Here is a 17,747-nt window from a genome sequence, read left to right as displayed (position 1 = left end):
CTATGGACGATGGTAGCAATCAGGGATGCTCTTCCTCAGCTGAGTGATACATTACAGGAAATGGCACAGTTAAAGCTCCTAGTTCTACACAAAGCCGATTACTTACAGCTTCTGGTTCCACTGTAGTATCAATGGCTGCAGCCATGCAAGCAACAGTTTCATCCTACAATGACAAATGATGTTTCAGTTTAGGAAGAGACTCTGAAGTGAAGCTTACTAGTGGATTTTATATTGCTTATTCAGTTTTTTTTTCAAGTGTATGTAGAGACTGTTTAAGGCGCTGGACCCATTTTGTGGTATATATACACCCAAACCACAGATTTCCAGTTCCCACCTCTTAAGTCTATCCTTGTTATAAGGTCAATTGTGTACTTGTTGTAAAAAAAAGGGGGGGGAGGTCATGTGGCAATTGGCATATTTATTGCACCTCTCCTGCTCTGTCAGAGATCAACGGTCCAGAGTGAAACATTAGCCGTTCTCACAGGCCAAAGTTTAACCCATTTTATAGACTCTACTCTTTCTTTATGTTTTTACCACCAAGTCTACCTCTATGATATATGGGTCTAGCCAGTTCTCATGGACATACCACCCTAAAAACAGACATATGAAATAAAGGTAATGCAGTAGAAAAGTGAATAGAATGAAAGGTTATTTTGTGTTTTTTTTTGTTTGTTTGTTTGTTTTTATAGTCAGTCGAGGTAGCAAGAGCCTACACTAGGAGATACATTCCACAGGTAGACACCCCAGAAAGATGTGCTCATGAAGTCAGACAAAGATCCTGCAGCTTTTCTCCCTCATATACATAAGAACCAATCAATCATACAACAGCTATTCCAGGTAGTGGTTACTTGAAGGGAAAGGGTAAGCACTGATTCCCTTCCAGAGAAGGGCTATTCCTCTTTTGGGCACTGGAACAACCACCATCTAAAAGGGGAACCTAAAACCATGTATTAGGACCAATTTGTTCATAGACTGTCATACGAGTGAGCTCTGTTTTCCCCCACTGGAATTTAGTTAGGCTTTATTTGGCATTGGGCCGTATGGATTACCACTTCTGTTTAAGTGATTCTGCAAGCCCTGGGAAGAAAGGATTCTTTTCAGGAAGTCACATGATTAAAAAGGTCATAGGTGAAGAAGATATTGGCTCAACAGCAAAGAAAGAATTCAGGGTTAGCACACAGAATGTCTGCATCAGTCCAGTGAAACATTACATAGTTTTTGAAACTTGAATCTCAGTACCTTCAAGGCGAGGAGCAAAGAGGCCCTTAGTTAAGTGCTATTTGTAAAGCACTTCCCTGCCCAGAAATTCCCAATCAATGAGACTCAAAGAAAATTCAGAGGAATCTCCACTGTTCCCATATCCCTTCTCATCATCACAATACTCATGATCCTCAAAGGGCCAGACATGAGACTCTTCTGGAACAATAGCACTTCAATATACTATAGAATAACAGTTACCCCTTCTTTTCTCTCCGATTTTCAGTTTCAGTAAATGGCCTACTTATAGACCTATCCTAGATTAGCAAAGCCTGTAACATTGGCTTTTGGAGACTTTTTTCTAGTACCTTCCAGAGGGTCAGGATCAAAGTAGATGGGTTAATCTTTGAAGAAGACATGTTACTGTGGGTTTACCTTTTGGTCTGTGGCCCAATAAAATTTTGTAATGTGAAAGTTTAAGCTTTGGTGACATGTTCTACATGAACATGGTACGATTCTGCCTTCATAATCCTAAATACAAATACATGACAATAGGATTTATTTCAACCTAACAGGCTTTCTCTCATTCTAAGGCTGCAATGGAGAACCTCTTGTAAGGTAAAAATACATGATTTGCTGAAGGCGATGGTCAGGGAAACAAGCTAGGGTACACTGAGCTATATTATATTAACCAGCAATACCCTCCCATATGAAGTTCACACTTGGAGGCAGTAGGCCATACCATTACTGGGCATGCAAGATGCTTTTTATGGAAACGGTCTTAGAGGAGGGGGTAAAAACAGCAACAATAAAATTCGATTTTGTGGGAAGTGAAAGGACTGCATGAATTTCCTCACAGGTGACTACAGCAAGGAGGTTTGTTTGAATTGTGTTTTAAAGGAAGAAATGGTACAGTTTAGTGCTTAAAGCCCCAGGGGGAAGATTTGGGAACAATGGTTGCCTTCCTTACTAAAAAGGGGGTGTTCACCCGTCACTTAAAATAAAAATAGTTTTAATCCAGAACGAAGGGCACAAGCACTTACATTTGAAACATTTTGCTTTCACTGTAGTGAGTCTTAATAAAAGCCACAGGATACGTTGTTGTGTATTTCCAAAAAATATGTAGCTGGGAGGGTCCCCAAACAATAGACATGGAGAACTCTGATTCAAGAGTCCAGTAGGAGCCCTGGGCAAAGGGGTTTACTCTGCCTAACTATGATAGTGGAGGGAAGCCAGGGAAGGGCTTTATCATCTTATGGCAATCTTTAGTACCTTCTTGTTTCAGGCGCCAAGTGAATTTTCGTGGCAGATTCAGCAATTCTACAGAGTCCCTGTGAGTCAGCCACCACTAGCGACTTCCCTCTAGAGGCACGCCAGGCACCATTCATATCACCAGATCCTCACTGCGGAAATGCCTTCTCTTCTGTTAACGACTGGTTTCCATGGGTTTCCTTCATCCTCCCCATGTGACTCGAAGCCCCAGAAATGAGGTGGTGGGAAATCCTCTAAGATCGGTGTGGTGGCCATGAATGATGGTGTCCTGGGTCACTCTTTTGTGATCATTTAAGCTTCAGCTCCAGTATGGTCCCACAACCTAGATGATCTTAATTTTGAGGCAGCTTGCACAAGGTGTTCAGACATCAGATGTTTCCGCTATATTTAAGTGGAATTATCGATGGTGAAATTTCACCTTGTGATAGCCATTCTCTGGCATACACTTTATAATTTAGCCACAATGAAGTCCTTATTATGTTCTAAACTTTCATCCCTTTTTGCTTTGGCATTATACCTTTTTATATAGGCTGTCTTTTCCTCTTTGTGTGACAAACTTCTATTCATTTTTTAGAGCCCAGTTTCTCCTGTACTGACTTCCTGAATTTTCCAGGCAGTTAATTACCCTTTGCTCATATTGCTGATGTAAGAGGATTAAAAGAGAAAGAGAGGGTTCTTAGTTTTCCTTGCCTCCTTTCCCCCTTCTTTGCCACCTCTCCCACCTGTGAACCTTAACCAAAGAACAAACTACAAGGCTTGCAAGAATGACCCTGAAAATAATTGGACAGTTAGCAGGATGGGGATGCACCATTGTTCTTAATTTAAGCAAGAGGCACAAAAACTGGAACAGGCTCCAACCAGAAGTTTTGCGGCAATTAACCACAGAACTGCTACCTGAGCCAAACCACAACGACACCCCACCCCCTCGCTTCTCACCTTACAAAACTCTAATCCTGCTTTGACTCAGGGAGTTACCTGGAGTTCAGGAGCTCCCTGAGTACCTCAGCTGAATGATGCCTTTAGCCTCTTTTGGAGTCACTTAAACTATTTTCTCTTGATATTAATACAGTAGTTAGCAAGGTCACACAGCTAGTGAGTGGCAGAATTGGGTTCTAACCAGGGTCTCTGTGGCTCTGGAGCCCAGGTTCTCAACTGCTGTGGTCTGTGTGTTGGACAACTGAGCTGTCATCTCAGAGTGCTCGGGACAGCTCTGTACAGTTCTACTTGTTCCAAAACACTGCCTTGTTTTCTTTTGGGGACTTTACTCATTTAGTTTATTGGAACTCATCCTAACCCTTCCTTCAACAAGAATGTATGGTATTTTTAAAATTGACTCTTTCAGAGTAAAATACAGGTGTAGCTGATTCTGTGATACCGTTCTGACAAGTCTAGAAAACACTGGGCAAGAGCTGAAATGGAGAAATCACTGTTCTAGTAGAGTTAAAGCCTCTGCCCAAGAGCTAGAAATTACCACCAGTCATTTATGAACATGTCAGGGGTTCAGAATGATAAGAGGCTATAGATGGAACAAAACCAACCATAACCCCTTAACCAACCATGGTCCCTTAACATAATATGATTTCAACTTAAAAAAAAAAAAGTATATATGCCTAAGGGCTAAGCTAGAGAAGGAACACCAAAGATAAAAGGTCTTTTTTTTTAAAGATTTTATTTATTTATTTGACAGAGATTACAAGTAGACAGAGAGGCAGGCAGAGAGAGGAAGGGAAGTAGGCTCCCTACTGAGCAGAGAGCCCGATGCAGGGCTCGATCCCAGGACCCTGGGATCATGACCTGAGCCGAAGGCAGAGGCTTTAACCCACTGAGCCACCCAGGCGCCCCAAGATAAAAGGTCTTTAGCATGGTTGGATTGTAGGAATTTTTCTTCTGGGAAAAACAAGAAATACCCGCTGCCTACCCCCTCCCTCACTACCATTGTAGTTCTAAAAATAAATAAAAATGGGAATTTACAGAACAATCATTAAACTTATTACTGGTTAGAAAGGAGAGCTATGGTATTCCCTGGTTGCTCTAAGTTATCTGTCAGAACCCATCATGTTTAGAATTGAGGTGTGGCACAAGGCCTCTTGTTAAGTTAGCCTACACTACACAAGTCAATGACTGCCGCCATGCTACAGGGCAATTTTGCAACTGCTCTGTTGCTGTGTCCAGTGTTCAAGTAGAGTACTGAAATCTGAATGTGCCATTGCATATGTAAGCTATGAGTGTTTTGATTGAACGAATTTAATATTCTGATCGTATCCAGTGATCCATGATCTCTGTCCTCAAACAGCTCACAATCTAGTTGTTTTCGGCAATAGGCACAGAGTTGGACACGTGTATAGGCCACAAGTGAAACAAACAAAAGCAATATGTCTATTTACACTGCCCTGCCTTGGCTTACCGATAGCTGGGTAATCACGTGCTGTAGGTTACGAATTATCTCTACATTTTCTTTTAATTCCTGGTCTTCCAAAGTTTCCACTAACTTCTGAAGATCCACTTTGAGGCTGACAATTTAAACAGAGGAACCCGAAGGTTAATCATACTGCAAAGACCAGAGGATCGATGATTATATACTAAGGTTATAGGTCACTCACAGACATTTGGTATGAAACTTACGCTGCATGCTGCTTGAGTTCCTCCAGCTTGGCGTTCATCTTTTCATTCGCTTGTTCTGTCTGCAACAGAGACCCAGGAGATCATCAGTGGCGATGCTGGACAGCCTCACCTAATTGTGCCCTCTCTCCTACTCCTATGCATTAAAACCTAGGTAGAGAAGTTGCCTCCTTTGCTGTAATTGAGGATTCAGTGGGCTTTGGTGATTTAGTGAGAAATGACATTTTTTTTAAACAGTCATGGAAATTAGCCCTTCAGTCAACATGAGCTACTGAAAATAGCATCCAAGCAGCTGGGTCTTATGCTTGCCATGAAGCTCAGACTATGGTGTAGAGTGTGAAGCCTTAATTCCATACAGATCTTTGCAACTGGGGGAAAAGCAATACTTCCTGGCACGCTACTCCCTGCTGTTTGCAAAAAAACCCACTTACTTTAAACTGCCTCCTACGCTCTACTGTTCCCTAGCCCTAGCATAAGGGCACTGAAAACATAAAAGGGCCTCATATGAGTTGAGCTTTTTTCTTTTCAAGTTACACTATCTGATATGGTAGGCTGGTTTTAGTATGAAAAAACAAGAAAAAGGGTGAGGCATAAGAATATGGCAGAGAAGACATGGCAGAGGGAGATACATTTTGGGAAGGGTGATTGATATTTTCCATTTTATCTCAATCACAGTATCTGTAACATGCGAGATGCTGCAACAGATTAGGGAAAGACAGTTTATAGAGGACAACAGTGTTGTGGTCATTGACATTCTAACAGGACATCAAGCAATAGCCAAGTTCAGAGGGGTATGTGGCTAGAGTAACAGGTGCTGTCTGTTAACATTGGCCATACGCACACATGTGTGAGACGCAGCTTCTGGAGTTACTTCAAAGGCATAGAATGCAGCACTAGAGATAGAAAACTGTATATAAAAATCCTCCAGTTCCCATTTTCACCGTTCCAGGAGCAATGGACAATGGATATGGGATTTGGCCCTCTTTCAAGAATCTTTAAGCAGCTTAGGCCTCCCTGACTAGAGAGCACACAGATGCATGAAAGTGTATAAATTACAGATGTTCAATCACATTTTGGTGGAAACTCATTTTTGCTTTTGGCAACAGTTGTGCTATTAAAAATTGAGTTGTATTCAGGATAGTAGAAAAATGTTAGTGGTAGAGCCAGCACGCACCGATTCAGGTTACTATCAGACAGGTAGTAGGATACGGAACTGGAGTAATCAGTTATGTAGGGATCCACTCTTTGGAAATTAACTGTATGTGAAAGGAATTAACATTAATTTCCCAGCTGTTCTAGCTCACCATGGCAGCTGTTAGGACAGAGTACGAAATGTGACATTAGGGGAAGGGAGGTAGAGAAGACCTAAAATCTTACTGAGGAGACATTTACTTGCTATTACAGATAACAATTAGGCAGGCCTTTAGGTGACAGAAGGATCTGGTTCTGGGGTGCCTGGGTGGCTCAGTGGGTTAAAGCCTCTGCCTTCGGCTCAGGTCATGATCCCAGGGTCCTGGGATCGAGCCCCGCATCGGGCTCTCTGCTCAGCAGGGAGCCTGCTTCCCTTTCTCTCTCTCTCTCTCTCTCTCTCTCTCTCTCTGCCTACTTGTGATCTCTGTCAAATAAATATATAAAATCTTTAAAAAAAAAAAAAAAGAAGGATCTGGTTCTTTCCTCTCTGGTATTTTAGAACAAATCTACTTTAAAATCAGATTCATGTGGATTCTCTGTGGTGGATATATAGGATATATATGATTCTTTCAACTTTTCTGTATGTTTGATTATAAGCCCATGTGTCTACCCTAGAGGGGCTCCATGGAGGATACGGTAATATGAATCCATTTCTTTCCACATAACTCGTCTCTCATAATGAGAAGCTTGTTAAATATTTCCAAAACCAAAGCTAGTAAACGTCCAGATTGCTAGTGGCTTAGTTGTGGGGCCTCACCAAAATGATCCTCTCCAACATCTGGGCTGTCTGACCAGCTGCTTCACTCAGACCACGACTTAATTTTTCATTCTCCTCTACGAGGGACTGATTCTTCTCCATCAGGGACTGTAGACTTTCTGATGGTTCCACACTAAAACAAAGAAGGAAATGTATTAGAAACAGATCTGTTAATAACACCTATATCCACAGACCTTTTAGGTGTGGGGGGTTGGTTTAAAATTAACCCCCAAAAGTCTGGGAAAAAGTGGGTCCATTCCAATCTATCCTTCCAGTCAGGTCATATATTGAATGAATAAGAAATATATGCCTGAAATACTTTGAATTAATGCTTTGCGGGAAGGTAATAATTCAGAGCCAGCCATGGTTGCAACAGAAATGACTAACCTCTACCCTTGGCTCTTGGTTTAAGATCTATTTGTGCGATGTGGTTAAGAAGTGAAGGCTTGGGGTGCCTGGGTGGCTCAGTGGGTTAAAGCCTCTGCCTTCGGCTCGGGTCATGATCCCAGGGTCCTGGGATCGAGCTCCGCATTGGGCTCTCTGCTCGGCAGGGAGCCTGCTTCCTCCCTCCTCTCTCTCTGCCTGCCTCTCTGCTTACTTGTGATCTCTGTCTGTCAAATAAATAAATAAAATCTAAAAAAAAAAAGAAGTGAAGGCTAAGCAAAATAAGTCAATCAGAGAAAGATAATTATCATATGATCTCATTCATATGTGGAATTTAAGAAACAGAACAGATGAACACAGGGGAAGGTAGGGAAAAAATAAAACAAGACAAAATCGAGAGGGAGACAAACTGTAAGAGACTCTTAATCATAGGTAACAAACTGAGGGTTGCTGGGGGGGAAGGGGGGTCACTGGATGATACACTATATGTTAATTGAATTTAAATAAAAACAAAAGAAGTGAAGACTAACTGTCGCTAAGATGCCTGTTGTCTCCCTCCTCTTCCCACTCCTTCTGTAGCTAAAACTCCCTCTCAATCTCTCATTAAAGATTAAGGAAGCAAGGAAGGAAGAGGTAAGGAGGAGGTAGAAGTGACACTGCTCCGGGCTGGAATTTAACCTTATCAATATGTCAGCTACCTATTTACTGAAGTTTAGGGAAATAGCATTTAAGAAGTCAGAAAGTTGATTTAATGACCAGTGGCCACCGAGAGCACATTTCACAACTCTCCATAAATGTTCCCTTCTAAATGTCTGCCTTGCTTGAAACCTCTTGTTCATTTGTCTATCAATTTTAAATTGCTTAGTGTGGGTGGTGGCAACAATGGTGTTGGTATCAAGTAGGAGTGGAAGGGAGGGACAGAAATAGCTTGAAGGAATACATATAGATAAGAACCTTTGGAACTTATGCAGATTACTTGGTATCAGTTCCAGACTAATGGAAAAGACCAACAAGTTTGCTTTTTTTTTTTTTTGCAATCCACCGGGATTCGTTGTTCAAAAGACTGGAAAATAGGACTGGTGAAAAAAGATCAGAAGAAATATGAAAATTTGAATCTGAAGGAGACTGAAGGGAAAAATGAATAGTTGCCAAGGCTATAATAAAGAGGAAAAAAAGGACAGGGAACAGCTGTTCCCAATCTCAATAAAGGCTGGAAAAGGATTTCAGGAATAGATGCCCTCTCACCCAGCTTAAGACCTCCAGGAATTTTTAACAGAAAATCTTAACATGCTCTTTATCACAAAGTTAATAGCAAGGCCATACCATAAGGTCTAATGTTATACTACTGAGAATTTACTAAGACTTTTTAAAAATTATTTTTAATTAAAAAATTTTTTAAAAGATTTTTGTTTATGTTAGAGAGAGAGAGGGAGCATGCATATGAGTGCACAAGCAGGGGGCTAAGTGCAGAGCATACACGGGGCTGGTCCCACTGCCCCAAGATCATGACCTGAGCCAAAATCAAGAGTTGAACACTCAACTGACTGAGCCACCCAGGCGCCCTGAGAATTTAAGACTCTTATGAAAGAATGTTCAGTTAAAATGTGGATTATAAAGATAAACTATTGGCAAATTTAGTGTTATTTTAGATTGCTTTGATATTTTCTTATTAAGCTGAAAACTTCCATGCATCATTTATGAAAGTTGACAAGCTCCAAAGTAATGATACTTTAAACTCAATAGTTTTTTCCTTCTAAAAACTTCCAAGGTTTCTCTAAATGGGGGAAATACAATGGAAAGCCAGTGTTTCCTCTTTTGCAGGCTATTTAATGGTCAATGCTTGGAATTCAAGTTAGCTGAGCATGTGCAAATTGATAAATGTTCACAGAAAATCAATGCAAAAGCTTCCATGACTCACATTCAAAAAGAAAAGAATATAATCCTAGGACAAAAAGTGAAAAAAATCCACTTATATGAACTGTACATTTTGTAAAAGGCCTTTATGAGAGGTTTCTTTTTTTTATTTGAGAGAGAGAAAGAGCACAAGCAGTGGGGAGGGGCAGAGGGAGAAGGAGAAGCAGACTCCCCCTGAGCAGGGAGCCCGATGTGGGACTTGATCTCAGGACCCTGGGATCATGACCTGAGACAAAGGCAGACGCTTAACCGACTGAGCCACCCAGTCGCCCTGAAATGTCTCTTAAATTATACATTTTTGAGAAAAGAAGTAGCATCTTTATTTCTCTGTAAAACGCTAAACAGCTGAGTTCACTGTTCAATTCATCAACTGTTTCTTAGAATCTATTCCTTTTGTAGCTGAAAACTATATCCTGTAGTATATTCTTGGTGGTTGGAAGTCTGGAATAGTTTTCATTTGTCTTGTGTTCATTTATCTTGTCTTACATAAAACAGGTCTGTACTAAACTGAAAGGAAAGGAAGATGGGTCAATTGCTTCTAAACTGGTTAAACTAGGGGCACCTGGGTGGCTCAGTCATTTAAGTGTCCGACTCTTAATTTCAGCTCAGGTCATGATCTCAGGGTTGTGAAATTGAGCCCCGTATTGGGCTCTGCGCGCAGCGGGGTGTTGGCTGGAGATTCTTCTTTCTCTCTCCCTCTGGCCCACCCTCTGCTTGTGTGTGTGTGCACGTGCGCGCGTGTTCTCTCTCTCTCTCTCAATATGTAAATAAAATCTTAAGAAAATGAACTGTTTAAACTAGATTAGGTCTTTAAGAGACCCCAGCTTTCCTCAATTTCTTTACCCAACATTCTTAAAATATTACCAGGAAACCAAGATTAAATTACCCAAAGAAGGAAAATTACAAAGAGAAGAGTGGTCATATCTGGGTGATAAAATTATGGCAATTTTAAGATTTATTCTTTATACTTTTCTAAATGTTCTACAAGAAGCAATGTACCCCTTTAAAATGAGAAAAAAATGATTGTTATTGAAAATGAGTATATTAAAATAAAATAGGCTCACACATACTTAAGAATAAACTCCAGATGAAAACATGAAAGGTAAAAAATAAAACCAACATAAGTTCTAGAAAGAAACATGGGCAAATCCCTCTTTAGCCTTGGTGTAGGGAAAAATAGTCCAATTATGATTCAAAATCCAGAAGCATGAGGAGGATGTAAACACCAGAGCCACTTTGGAAAACAGTTTGGCAACTTCTTGAAAAATTTAAGATGCAACCCAACAATTCTACTTCTAGATATCTGCCCAATAAAAAAGATATGACCATAGAAAAACTTACAAGTAAATGTTCATAACAGCAAAATTCATAATAGCCAAAAAGCTGAAACAACTCAGAAGTCCATCAGCCAGTCAACGGATAGACAAAACATGGGTAATCCAGACAGTGGAATACTACTCAGCAATAAAAATCATATGAAGTTAATTATACGTGCTAAAACATAGATGAATTTCAAAAATGTTATAGGTGAGAGATGAGTGTATCATATGTTTAGAGAAGTTAAATCATTATGTTGTGTACCTGAAAGTAATATAATATTGTGTGTCAGCTATCCTCAAAAAAATAAGAGATGTAGTCTATATATACAATGGAATTACTACTCAGCCATAAAAAAGAATGAAATCTTGCCATTTGCAATGATGTGGATGGAGCTAGAGGGCATAATGGTAAGTAAAATAAATCAAAGACAAATACCATTGCTTTCACTTATATGTGGAATCTAAAAAACAACAAAACAAACAGAAAGCAGAAACAGAGCCAGAAATACATAGAACAAACTGGTGGTTGCCAGAGTGGAGGGGGGGTGGTGAGAGGATGAGTGAAATAGGTGAAGGAAATTAAGAGGCACAAATTTCCAGTTACAAAATAAATGTCATGGGGATGAAATAGGGTATATAGTCAATAATATTGTAATAACTTTGTATGGTGGCAGATGGTGACTACACTTATGCTGGTGAGCACCGTGTGTGTAATCTATAGAATTGTTGAGTTACTATGTTGTAAACTTGAAACTAATATAACATTGTATATCAACTGTACTTCAGTTAAAAAACAAAGTCTGAAGGAAAAAAAAAAAACATTACAGGTATAAGAAGCCGACAAAAAAGTCCACATACTGCATGACTCCATATGTATAAAATATCCATAATGGGCAAATCCACGGAAATAGAAAGCAGATTATTGGTTGCCTGGGGCTGGGAGTGGGAATAGAAGTAATAGCAAATGGGCATGAAGGATCTTTTCTGGGTAACAAAAATATTCTAAAATTGGTAACTGAATATAATAAAAAAAGAAAAAAAAGGGAAAAATTGGATTTTGTGGTGATAATTGTACCACTCTGTAAATTTATTGAAAACCACTGAATTATATATACACTTATAGTAAGTGACTTTTATGGTATGTAAATTACATGATCAATAAAGCTGCTAAAAAAAACAGAAAGCAATAAAAAAATTGACTACTACGTAAAAATTAAAAATTTTTGTGTAACAAAAGCACCATAAACAAAGAAAAAGAGAACAAATTAGGAGAAAATATTTGCAACACACACTATAGCCAAAGGACTAACATCACGAATATATAAAGAACTGCTAAAATATATATATAAAGAACTGTTAAAAATAAGGGCCAGAATTAGGGTGGCTATTATTTTTTTTTTTAAAAAGCGGAGGGGCACCTGGGTGGCTCAGTCAGTTAAGCTGCTGCCTTCAGCCCAGGTCATGATCCCAGGGTCCTGGGATTGAGCCCTGCATCAGGCTCCTTGCTCAGCAGGGAGCCTGCTTCACGCTCTCTCCTCCCCACTCGTGCTCTCTCTCTCACTATCTTTGTCTTTCTCTCTCTCAAATGATAAATAAATAAAATCTTTAAAAAATAATAATAAAAACAGAAAATAGCAAGTGTTTGGTAAGGATTTGAAGAGACTGTAACTCTTGGGCACTGCTCGTAGGAATGCAAAATGGAATAGCCACTATGTAAAATAGTATGGCAATCTTATTAAAAAATTAAAAATAGAATTACTATATGATCCAGCTATTCCACCTTTGGGTCTATACCCAAAGAATTGAAAGCAGGGTCTTAAATCATTCGTGGCAGCATTATTCACTGTAGCGAAAAGGTGGAAGTAACGTGTCCCCTGACAGATGAATGGATACACAACATGTGGTATATATGTACAACGGAATAGTATCCAGCCTTTAAAAGAAAGGGCATTCTGGGCGCCTGGGTGGCTCAGTGGGTTAAAGCCTCTGCCTTCGGCTCGGGTCATGATCCCAGGTCCTGGGATCGAGCCCCGCATCGGGCTCTCTGCTCAGCAGGGAGCCTGCTTCCTCCTCTCTCTCTCTGCCTGCCTCTCTGCCTACTTGTGATCTCTGTCTGTCGAATAAATAAATAAAATCTTAAAAAAAAAAAGAAAGGGCATTCTGACATATGCTACGACATGGATGAAACTTGAGGATATTATGCTAAGTGAAACAAGACAGTCATGAAAGGACAAATATTATATGATTTTATTCATATGAGGTGCTTAAAATAATTAAATGAAAGTAGTATGGTGATTGCCAGGACTGAAGGGAGAGGGGGAAGTGGGGTGTTATTATTTAACAGGTATAGACTTTCAATTTTGCAGGATGAAAAGTTTTAGATGATAGATAGATGGTGGTGATGGCTGTACAATATTGTGAATATACTTAGTGCCACTGAAATGTATATTTGAAAATGGTTAAAATGGTGAATTTAATTTTATGCATATTTCATCACAATTTTTTCAATAAGGTCCAAAGGATCAAAAACCCTGATAGAAAAAATGGGACATGTGAACAGATAGTTCATCGGAAAGAGATAAAAGTGGCCCTGAAACATATGAAAAAATGCTCAAATCCACTCATAATTAAAGAAATGAAAAAACAAGATACTGAGATAGTATGCCTCACCTATGAGATTGGCAGAGAAAAAGCATGACAGCACAATCCTCTGGTGAGGCCTTGGGAAACAAGTGCTCTCATATGCTGTTGTTGGGAATGCAAACTGGTGCACCCCTTCTGGAAGGGGATATGGCAATAAGGCAATATCTAACAAAATCACACATGCCCTTATGTTTTGCCTCAGCAATCCCATTTCTAGAAATCTACCCTGAAGATAAACCACTAATAACATGAAAACTGAATAACACAATGTTATTCACTGCAGAATGTTTGTAATTACAAAATACTGGAAACAACCTAAATATCCATACATAGGAAAGTCATTGAATTAATATGTTTGGCATGTGTACACTAAGAAGAATACCATGCAGCCGTGAAAAAGTGAGGAAGATGTCTACAAACTGGTAAAAGTGATTTCCAGGAAATGCTGAGAAGTGGAAAGCCACAAAGACTATCTGTGGTATACTACCATTCATATAAGGAGAGGATATGAAAAAACATATATAAGTATATGCTCATTTGTACAGGAGAAATACAGGAAGGTTATGCCAGAAACTAAAGAGATTGGTTAAATACAAAGGAAGGAGAAAAGTGGTAGAAATAGGGTGCGATGGGAATAGGATAGCAGGGATGAAGAGGAAATGACATTTCCCTGAGTATTTAAAAAGAAATTGGGATAAATAAAAAAACACGTAACAAAATTTACCATCTTCACCGTTTCTTAAGCGTACATACAGTTCAGTAGTCTTAAGTATATTCACATTATTGTACACTGGATCTCCAGAAATTTTTCATCTTGCAAAACTGAAACTTATATCCATTCCACAACTCCCTGTTCCCAGTGTCCCCAAGTCTATTCTTTCAGTTTTCTGCCATTGCTTTTATGTATTTTCTTAAAATATTTTATTATTTATTTATTTGATAGTCTCAGAGAACACAAGCTGGGGAATGGCAGAGGGAGGAGGAGAAGCAGGCTTCTTCCCCACTGAGTAGAGAGCCTGACATGGGGCTTGATCCCAGGGCCCTGGGGTCACAACCCTAGCCAAAGGCAGACACTTAACTGACTAACTACCCAGGTGCTCCCTGCCATTGCTTTTATTTCTACACTGTTCTTTATGTTCACCTATATGAACATAGGCCTTTGCCCTATGCTTTCCTCTAGTTCTTTTGTGGGTTCTTTTTAAAATTGTGTGAAAACATATAAAACTGGGGCACCTGGGTGGCTCAAATGGTTAAGCGTCTGACTCTTGTTTCAGCTCTGGTCATGAGCTTAGGGTCGTGAGATCTAGCTCTGCTTCAGGCTCCATGCTCAGCGGGGAGCCTGCTTGAGATTCCTTCCTTCTCCCTCTGTCCCTTCCCCCAACTGGTGGATGCTCTCTGTCTCTCTCTAAAATAAATAAATGAATCTTTATATATATATATTATTTATTTATTTATTTTAAAGATTTTATTTATTTATTTGACAGAGAGAGATCACAAGTAAGCAGAGAGGCAGGCAGAGAGAGAGGAAGGGAAGCAGGCTCCCCGCTGAGCAGAGAGCCTGATGCGGGGCTCGATCCCAGGACCCTGGGATCATGACCTGAGCCGAAGGCAGAGGCTTTAACCCACTGAGCCACCCAGGCGCCCCAATAAATGAATCTTTAAAAACAACATATAAAACTTACTGTCTTATCCATTGTTAAGTGAACAGTTGAGTAAAGTACATTTACATTGTCGTAAAACAGATCTCCAGAACTTTTATCTTGTGAAACTGAAACCCTATACCCATTAAACAACTCCCTTTTTGCCCTTCTCCCCCCACCCTGGATCATCACCAGTCTACTTTCTGTTTCTATGAATTTGATTTCTCTAAGTATCTCATATGAATGGAAACAGTATTTTTTTGTGACTGATTTATTTCACTTAGCATAATGTCCTCAAGTTTCACTCATGCTATAACATGTACTAGGATTTCCTTCTTTTAAGGTTGAATAATATTCCACTACACACACACCCGCCCCACACATTTGCATATTTGCTTTATCCATTCATCCACTGGTAGACATTTGTGTTGCTTCCACTTCCTGCCTATTGAGAATAGTGCGAATATTGTTGCTATGAACATGGGTGTACAGCTATTTCTTTAAAACCTTGCTTTCAATTATTTTGGATATATAACCAGAAGTGGGATTGCTGGATCATGTGGTAGTTCTATTTTTAACTTTCTGAGGAACCTCCATACTGTTTTCCATAGCAGTTATATCATTTTACAATCCTTCCAGCAGTGTACAAAGCTTCTTATTTTTCCACATCTTTGCCAATATTTGTTATTGTTTTTTAAAAAGATTTTATTTTATTTGAGAGAGGGAGCGCATGAGCAGGGGGAGGGGCAGAGGGAGAAGCAGACTCTCCACTTAGCAGGGAGCCAGACATGGGGTTCAATCTCAGGACCCTGATCTGAAGTCAGACATTTTAGCAACTCAGCCACCCAGGTGCCCCTCAGGTTTTTTTAATATTAGTGATCCTCATGGGTGTATGGTGATATTTCATTGTGGTTTTGATTCACATTTCACTGTTGAGTATTTCTTGTTGTATAACTCTGACTCTTAGAGCATCATAATATTTCATATATCCTTCACATACTCAGAATATAAACAAACAGTTAAAAGCAATGAAGATGTAGGGGGAACCCTAAAATGGAATACAAACAGTAACTGTGGGAACCAGTATCTTGCCTGGATACATTAAGCCTAAAGACAAAAGAACTGTACATAAATGTAATCTAGTTCATAAAAGTGTTTCTCACAGGGGTATGGGCTAGCAATTCTGAAACTACTTTATGTGTATACTAGAACCGAATAAGTAAGTAAAGAGATTGCAGCTGGTTTCTCACTGGTGCAAAAAGGAGTTATAAATAAGGGGAGGAGGAAGGCTAAAATGAACTCTGTAGTGTTGGACTGCTATCACAGGTATTGGTATAAAATCATGGCTTTTAATGTATATACAGAAGGATATAAAAATATACATGTGAGCATATGTGTGCATTACTAGGCATACAGATATTTCCTAGTTCTACCCGCTGAGAGGGACTCAGTGACACCCAGTAACAATGAACATACCTAGCACCCAGAGTGGGTTTCTAAACAATATTTTCCAATAAAAAAAATCAGGGCTCTCTTGAGATATGGCTGATTCTAGAACTGGGGCAAGGAAAATACAAGATGGGTGTAGACATCTCCTGGAAATGCTTAAAAACTAGAGGGTTGGGGAGCCTAGGTGGCTCAGTTGGTTGAGTTGTAGACTCTGGATTTCGGTTTGGGTTTGTTCTCAGGGTCCTGGAATAGAGCTCCACATGGGCCTCCGTGTTTGGCAGGGAGTCTGCTTGAGGATTCTCTCTCCCTCTCCACCTGCCCCTGTCCCCGACCATGCACACACTCTTTCTCTCTAGAAAGGATGAACAAATCTTAAAAAAAACACACACCAAAAAACTACTAGAGGGTATATTAAAGAAATACGAACCACCCTGAAGGAGCTCCTACTGGACAAAGCACGAACAATTTGAGCAATAAGACAAATAATGGTAGTACTGGGTGTTAACCCATAGAATAAAATGTGTCACATGTGTCTATATGGAAATAAATACATAAATAAATAAGAAGAAATAGCTCTTCTTCACAGTAGAATTTCAATTAATAAATTTCTGAGGCCAGAACCCATGTTCTTTCTATCACATCAGGCGGCCTCAAAGCTAACTAGCAAGTTTGACAAGATCCCTACCTTGATACTAAGTGCTGCCAGAAACTTGAGTATATCAGGGGAAAACAACAATCAAGAGAAATGGCCTCTGCTAAAATGTACATTTAAAATTAATCTATGACTCTTACTTTATAGATCCAGGCAGGGTGCCTCCATGGGCTTGTAGCAACAAAACCTGTAGCTGTTGTACCTGGGAAAAGCAAAGAAAAATAGTCAGCTAATCACCGATCAAAAGCTACTTATCCCTTATCTGCTAAATTACTACAATTAGCCGTAGTGTAATTTTACTTGATACCTATGAAATCTAAGGCATATTTTAGGCATTATGGGAAGCATCAGGGTTGATGATTCAGTGACAAAAGTCCAAATAGCATTATATGAATGACTAGTACTTACAAGATGAGCTGTCCCTTTTATCTGAGCATCTTAATGACTTTTTATTGAGCATCTATTTTTAAAAAACCAAACTCAGCACCAGCCTAGGTAACATGAGGGGGATGTGAGAATAAACTCTCATGTTTTATTCTCAAGTTTACAATGATAAGCCTACGGCTTGAAATGGTAAGAAACAATACAGGAGAGAAGATGCCAGTTCATGAGGTATAGCTAAGTACTTTAGGGTTCTGAGAAGAAGCAAGATAATGAAATTCCACAAGTGTCAAAAAGAAGCTTCCTGGGGTTGGATGTTAAACCAGAGT

The 17,747-nt window shown here is 39.6% G+C and overlaps 1 protein-coding gene across 1 annotated transcript in view; it reads right to left on the bottom strand.

The window, feature by feature from the left end:
- KIF4A (kinesin family member 4A) overlaps positions 1-17,747 on the bottom strand; it is a 118,484-nt gene that overhangs the window by 50,519 nt on the left and 50,218 nt on the right. Inside the window, exons 10-14 of the mRNA XM_080795062.1 lie at positions 17,178-17,239; positions 7,037-7,169; positions 5,092-5,150; positions 4,874-4,979; positions 107-163 (exon numbers count right to left, since the gene is read on the bottom strand). Of these exons, the coding sequence (XP_080651188.1) occupies positions 107-163; positions 4,874-4,979; positions 5,092-5,150; positions 7,037-7,169; positions 17,178-17,239 (417 nt within the window). The remainder of the gene's footprint in view (positions 1-106; positions 164-4,873; positions 4,980-5,091; positions 5,151-7,036; positions 7,170-17,177; positions 17,240-17,747) is intronic.

This window comes from Martes martes, assembly GCF_963455335.1.
Source record: "Martes martes genome assembly, chromosome: X".
NCBI classification, from domain to species: Eukaryota; Metazoa; Chordata; class Mammalia; order Carnivora; family Mustelidae; genus Martes; species Martes martes.
This window is presented reverse-complemented; position numbering and strand designations above follow the sequence as displayed.